The sequence below is a fragment of the Rhinopithecus roxellana genome, unplaced genomic scaffold, assembly GCF_007565055.1.
Source record: "Rhinopithecus roxellana isolate Shanxi Qingling unplaced genomic scaffold, ASM756505v1 contig2117, whole genome shotgun sequence".
Lineage (NCBI taxonomy): Eukaryota > Metazoa > Chordata > Mammalia > Primates > Cercopithecidae > Rhinopithecus > Rhinopithecus roxellana.
Genome location: NW_022141955.1, coordinates 151,247 through 158,938, shown reverse-complemented (window position 1 = coordinate 158,938; position 7,692 = coordinate 151,247). Strand labels below are relative to the sequence as shown.

Sequence of the window (7,692 nt, the reverse complement as noted above, 5' to 3'; positions counted from 1 at the left end):
ATTTAATCAATGGTGCTGGGAAAATTGGCTAGCCATAAGTAGAAAGCTGAAACTGGATCCTTTCCTTACTCCTTATACGAAGATTAATTCAAGATGGATTAGAGACTTAAATGTTAGACCTAATACCATAAAAACCCTAGAAGAAAATCTAGGTAGTACCATTCAGGACATAGGCATGGGCAAGGACTTCATGTCTAAAACACCAAGAGCAATGGCAGCAAAAGCCAAAATTGACAAATGGGATCTAATTATACTAAAGAGCTTCTGCACAGCAAAAGAAACTACCATCAGAGTGAACAGGCAACCTACAGAATGGGAGAAAATTTTTGCAACCTACTCATCTGACAAAGGGCTAATATCCAGAATCTACAAAGAACTCAAACAAATATACAGGAAAAAACAAACAACCCCATCAAAAAGTGGGGAAAGGATATGAACAGACATTTCTCAAAAGATTTTTTTTTTCTAATACAAAAACCTTTTATTTGTATATCAAAGATTCTAAGAAATGATGACATAAGGTTAACAGCGTTGATGTCAAGATAAAAATGGGTTTGAAGTTAGAGATGATAAATCACTTTGTTTCATTGAACCTTCCCTTGGTTGCATTAGAGAGCCTCCCTGGTAAACTTCCAGTTGAATCTTAAGCATGATGCGTCCGGGTAGTACATGGTTCTTCCTCAGAAAGTGGTTGTTCCATAAAAAGGTTTTTACCCTTTTTCTACTTCTTAGTAGAAAGGAGGTTTTAAATAAAGAACTGAAGGAATGGAAAGAGTAAGCTAGAAGGATATCTGTGGAAAAAGCATTCCAGACACAGGAAACTGCCAAGTACAGAGGTGTGCTTAGAGTCTTTAAGCACTAGGGGTAGATAAAGGATGGCAAGAATTTCAGTGCCGCTGAAGCAGAGCAAGGGAGATAATTAGGAGGAACTTTGACACATACTCAGAGTGAAATGGGAGGCAATCAGAAGGGCTGGGGCAGAGGACTGACACAATTTGGCTTATATTTTAAGTATATCCACTGAGTTAAGAATTGATGAAAAGGGAAGTTTTTAAAAGTCACGACTATCAATTGCCAGTCTATGACACTCATGTAGACTGCAGGTGAGGGTGGCTCAGATGTAGAAGATATGACTGGCTTCTGGACATATTCTTCAGGTAGACCTGACAAGATTTACTGAGAGATTAGATGTGAGGTGTCAGAGAGAGAGAGAGATGAGTCAAGAATGACACCTGAGATTTTTGGCAGAGCAACTGGAAGAGTTGCCCTTACCCAAAGTAGGAATGACTATATGAGGTGTAGATTTCAGGAAGGCCATCAGTAGCCCAATTTTGGGTCTGACAAGTGTGTGATACCCAATAGCTAACCAAATAGAGGTGTCAAGTAGGCAGGCTGATATGGAAATCTGGAATTAGGGAGAGAGATCTGAGCAAGAGACATACATTTTGAAATTGCTAGCATATACACGGTAGAAAAAGTCACAAGAGGCTGGGTGCAGTGGCTCATGCCTGTAATCCCTAACACTTTGTGAGGCCAAGGCAGACAGATCACCTGAGGTCAGGAGTTTGAGACCAGGCTGGCCAACATGGGGAAATGCTGTCTCTACTAAAAATACAAAAATTAGCCGAGCATGGTGGCACGAACCTGTAACATCAGCTACTCAGGAGGCTGAAGCAGGAGAATCGCTTGAACCCAGGAGGCAGAGGTTGCAGTGAGCCGAGATCACACCACTGAACTCCAGCCTGGGTGACAGAGTGAAACTCTGTCTCAAAAAAAGAAAAAGTCATGAGAGAGAAGATTGAGGACTGAGCCCTGGGAAAAAATAATGTCCAAATGGAGAAAGATGAGGAGGAGCAAGCAAAACAGAGCATGATGAATGCACTAGAAAGGCAGGAGGAAAAGCCTGAGGGAGTGAGGTCCTGAAAGCCAAGTTGAAGACGCTGTTAGAGAGGAGATGTCCTCCATTGGCTCAAATACTGTTGACAGACTAAATAAAATGAAGTGTAAGAAAAATGCCTAGATTTATTACAGAAAAAAATTAGTGATAATCTTGAGGAAAAACAATGTTGGAGGAGTGGCTGAAACTGAAGACTTACTGGTGCGAGATTAAGAGTGAATGAAAAGAAACTGAGTTCATGAGTGTAGACAGTTCTTTTAAGGACATCATACTTAGGAGTCATGACTGAGAATGTTGTCATTTTCTTCCACAGTCATGGAAAAGTAATAGACAATTAGTTTCAAATTTTATATAACAGGTGTAGTCTTCAAATTTTATATAACAATTATAATTTTAAAGGTTACAAAATTATACACATGTGGCATTAAAAATGCCAGACTGAGGTGTTAAATTCTTAAAACTATAGAACTAAAAGTTGCCTTGAACATTTCTAGATTCCATAAGCTGATTATCATGTTGTTCATGCTTATACATAAAGACCAAGAAACACTAAAAGTTTCAAGGAGAGTATTTCTTGCTTGATAAAAATCAGCCAATTCTAGAACAGTTGATACTCATCAAATATACAAAGTAATTGATCACAGTAAAATACTGAGTTCTATCAACAGAAATAAAGTGGTAGAAATGCTGAAAATAATCTTATTTTATAAATGAAATTTTAAAAATTATATGAAGTCACTGTGGAAAACTATGGTGTGGTGAATACCGAAATATATCCTTTTCTCAAAGGAAGGATAACGTCACACATGCAGGGCACTTTCAGGAATAAGAGTTACTGCATTAGCAGCACCTTCCTTTTAGCACAAGGTCAAATTAGCACCTGTGGGCCAAATCCAGCCCACTGCTTGTTTTTGTAAGTCAAGTATCTTGGAATGCAGCCACGCTTATTCACTCTACAGTCCACAGAGTCCATTAGCTGGGTGTGATGTTGCACACCTGTGGTCCCAGCTAGTAGAGAGGCTGAGGTGAGAGGATCACTAGAGCCCACAAAGTTGAGGCTGCAGTGAGCCATGATCACACAACTGCACTCGAGCCTGGGCAACAGAGACCCTGTCTCAAATACTCAAATATACATATACATACACATATATATAGACAGAGAGAGAGAGAATTTGCAAAGCCTAAAATATTTACTAACTGGTTCTTTGCAGAAAAATCTGGCCAATTCCTGGTTTAGTAGATGAAAGATCCTTTGATACATTTTCATAAAAGTTTTACCCAATATACTGAAATGTTTATATTAAATATAGATCCCCATGTACAATCCCTTGGCAATATTCAGATTGAAGATCCAATATTTCAGCACTCAGGCACTGACAACAAAAATTTAATAACTAGCAATCAAGGTACAGTGTAAATGTAGCATGTAGCTTCCATTTGCAACACAGCAGATATTACAAGAATTCTAACAAAATTATCTTAAGATGTGTTATCTAAAACTAAGGCTTTAAATACATTTTAATTGTGAAATAATCAGTTTACTCTAGATCTAACCTCATTTGTAAAAAAATGGTTGCATACTACATTATTTTCTGGGAGTGAAAATTGAGTTATTTCCTATTGGTAAAGATTTACTTTTGATAATGATAATTTCCTACTGAAAAGAATCCACCTTTTTGATATAATGATGCTGTAATAAATGTCCTTATACATAAGTATATATGTAACAAATCTATATAAATATCCTTAACATACATATATATCCTTACTATGTTATATATGTGTGTGTGTGAATATGCCTATTAAATTAATGTTTGAAATGTGTTCACCAACAGTGTGCGAAATGTCTTTTTCAATGAGACCATTTCTTTGCAGCAACACAGATCAAGATGGAGACCATTATCCTGAGCAAACCAATGCAGGAACAGAAAATCAAATGCCACATATTCTTGCTCATTGGTGGGAACTAAACAATGAGAATTCATGGACACAAAGAGGAGAGTAACAGACACCAGGGTCTACTTGAGAGTGGAGCGTGGCAGGAGGGAGACGACCAAAAAACTACCTTTTGGGTCTTTTGCTTATTATGTGGCTGATGAAATAATCTGTAGCCCAAACCTCCATGATACAGTTTACCTATATAACAAACCTGCACATGCACCTCTGAAGCTAAAATAAAAGTTCACTAAAAAGAAAAGAAAAGGCCTTTCCCCTCACATTTGCCAATACTGGTTATTTCTCAAATAAATTAATGACTGGAAAAAATGGTAACTCGTTTTTTGCTGACTATCATTTTTCTGATTACCAGATGAGGCTGAATATCCTAGCAAAAGTACAAAATTTGTTAATCATGAATATTAGCCAAATTAGGATTAGTTTGACAGCACATGGTTGTCTCCTGTTAAATGTTGCCATAGGCTTACCTGTGATACTCTTCATTCTCAGTGTCAGGAAATTGCTGACTTTCCGGTGTTCTGCTCTTGCTTTGTGGAATTAATCCATCATCACCATTGCCAGCAGTGGCATCATTAGTCAGGTTTTCTGGTATTCTCACATGATTACTTCCGTGCTTCTTCATTTCTTCTTCAACCTTGAGTGGAAGTTTGATATTAAGGATGGTTATCACTTTATTGAATAGAAAGAACCTTTTTAATTAGATTTTATCAATTGACTCGGTGTATCATTATTTTAGTCATTAAAAATAGTTTCACACTTAACTTTGATCATATATACATAACTATTACCATATAATTTTAAGATGTAATTATCATATCATTAGTATATCATTGAAAAATTTGTAAAGTTTGCTTTATTTCTGTTTGACTGAATAAAATAGAATTTTCCAGAATTCAAAAAGGGCCCTCCTTCATTTTGTGCTTTTATTCCCAACCACTCTTCAGAATCTTATATATGTATTTACCCCATTTGACTCATGGGTACACACAAATAAAAAGACAAGGACGCAAAATGTGTCTTCTTCTGTCTTTACCACCTAGATCTTACATCAAGCAGTCAGATTTAGAGGATGAGACACTGTGGGGCTTCGGGAATAGAAAGGAAGATTGCCCTTTTCTGCACTGAGATTTTCTTCTCCCCCACTGCCTTTGACCATTCTTTTTTCATTTGGTTCCCGGGTTATCAAAAACATGATGGTGCTCACTGAAACATGGGAACCAAAGTTCGCCACAACACAAGGAGCAGAGTGAAACTGCTGAGGTAGGAGCATGGAATCCCAGAAAATGAGATGCTCCGCAAATTTCACATTCAATAGTCATACAATTTTCTAGCTGGAAGATACACAGAATAAGAAATTATCTTCTTTAGCCACATTATCTATTGATAATCAGACTAACACCAAGAAAGATAAAACGATTGATCCAAAGCTCCTAAAGTGGCATGACCTAGCATTTTACTGGCACCGCATTCAGGATTATTCGAGAATAATGAAAGAGTATCTCTAGGGTTTATATCTCTTTAAACCTCAATGTACAGAATTCTTTCTGAGTTAAATATTAAATTTTTCACTGATGATTTATGCTACTTACATGATAGGATCATGTATGCCTACACTTACTACACTTTGTTAAACAACATATGTAAAAATTGAATTCTACAGAAACATTTGAATATAAAGGTATACCTCTCTATCACAATCCTTGTTTATTTCTCGTTCTTGAGATATTTCCTGTAAATGCAAAAATAGAAGGTTAATTTGCTTGCTGTATTTCTGTGATGTCTCCTCTCTTGGCAATGCATGTTTTTAAAATAATTTTATTTTAAGTAATCAAGTATGGACAATGAAAAATTAGAAAATAACTAAAATTAAAATTAAAATGTCAAAATAGTTAAATAAATAATTAATTAAAATTAAGAATTAAATTTTTAATCTACGTTCAGCTACTGCCACATCACTGGCTTCTGACTAACATGTGAAAAATACTTCACCTTAATCAAAGGGAGAAGAAAAACATGAACCAGCAAACTTAACTTTGTCACCATTTGTTTGGACTAAACTTAATTTGTTATGTGTTAAATCTACCAAAAATGCATCAGCAGATGATTGGTAGTGTTGCAAAATCTTCCTCACTTGAAAAGAGTTTACCTCACCAAACCCTAACCAGTGAGCCTCTACAGATTACTAACTGGATTGTAGGCACACTTTCAATTATTAGGAGCTGAAATCAACACCAAACAGAAAGAAATGCAAATTCTTAAATGTTAACTTGAAATTACATGTTGTAATATGATAGTGTTATGTATCTAGATGGTCTCCTTAAGTCCAGTTCTAATATATTCTAATGTGTACTAATTACAGTGGATAAAAATTTTAATAATCTGTACTGATTTTCTACGACTGAAGTAAGTTCGAATGTTATTGTGTTTCTGCACTAATACCAAAGGTCCCACTCTGCAAGATACTGATTCTTGTAATAGGCATTTGGGTTGCTTTTATGACCTGGTTCCCTCCCTGAAGAGAAATGCTGAGGTCAATGAGAGACCACAAGGCAGAATATATCTTTAACCTTGCTATCAGTGACTGCAATATAAAACTGCAGATTTTCAAGCACTGGCCATGATTACTCTTTAACCATGAATCCAGGTCAGGGACCATCAGTTTTACATTGTTCATAATTCCATTGCTTAATAATATAATCCAATAATTGATGTTACTTCCTTTATCATGTCAGGGTGTTATAAGAATAAAAGAACAAAGTTCTAGGAATTTCTTTTGCCTCTATTCCAAAAGGAAAGATTACCTATAAGCTAATCAAAAAGGCAGATAAGAATATTTCAAATAAGAATATTGTAAAATAAGAGTATTTTAAATTTTATAGTGGTTATGTTTAAGTTAAATTTCAAATGCTAAATTAGAATCTATTGATTCTTCTGTTAATGAGATTGCTGAACTTATTAAATTTTAAGATTCTATTAAAAAGTTCTTAGAAAAAAGAATCTATTGATTCTCAAAACCTAGTCTGAAAGGTAATTTCCTTTGAACTACCTAATATTACTAAAGCAAAGAAAACAACATTAAATCACAAATTTCACTGTAACATTCTCCATGCCTCTGGCTGGCTATTTTCACCGCCTTTAAGCCTTTGTGACTCTTCCTCTGATGTCAGCTTTAAGTCTTGTTCTGTTGAGAAATCCATATATGCAGTTAAAATGAACCACTTAGAACAGTTAAAAACCATTGCCTTTATAAAAACAGATTTAAGACAACATTTTATTTTATCTCATAAATTGAGTGTTTAGTGTTTCATCAAATAGTCACTTAGGAAATCATTCTCTAAGACTTCAACAAACCACTTGGGGAGACACCTGTTAAGACTTCACTCACAAATTCATCCACCCAACATAAATGAACAAAACCACCAGAAACACAACTTTAAAATACAGGAGGAACATATAAGGTAACACAGTGTGTTGCTCTCCACTTCTTAATCATGAAGCAGAAAATGTAATGAGAAGGAAATTTAGTTTTAAAGAGAAACAAGTTTTCCTGCACTTAGCTACTCTGACTCTAAGGATAGTAACAGGCAGGGCCCAGGTAAGGTCGTGGTGACCCTGTCTGAGAAGCCAGAGCCCACAGGTATGGGTCCAGACATCCCAGAGCAAGGCTAAGAAAACAAATTCTTTACCATCCTCCCTTCCCCTCAGCATTTACTCATAGCTATTTTTACAAATGCATATATTTTACAAGTTCTGTTTTCCTTCAATGTAGTTGCAAAGTCACAAGCTATGCTGAGGTTGCAAAACTGTCACTATATGATTAACTGCCTTTGTTCTGCTTC

At 35.8% G+C, this 7,692-nt stretch overlaps 1 protein-coding gene across 1 annotated transcript in view; it reads right to left on the bottom strand.

Annotated features, from left to right (window-relative positions):
• Positions 1 to 2,871: 2,871 nt before the first annotated feature.
• Positions 2,872 to 7,692, bottom strand: part of LOC104672598 (POTE ankyrin domain family member G-like) — a 28,801-nt gene continuing 23,980 nt past the window's right edge. The window contains 4 exon segments of the mRNA XM_030926359.1: positions 2,872 to 2,991; positions 4,321 to 4,480; positions 5,160 to 5,184; positions 6,964 to 7,034. Of these exon segments, the coding sequence (XP_030782219.1) occupies positions 4,479 to 4,480; positions 5,160 to 5,184; positions 6,964 to 7,034 (98 nt within the window). The 3' untranslated portion in view covers positions 2,872 to 2,991; positions 4,321 to 4,478.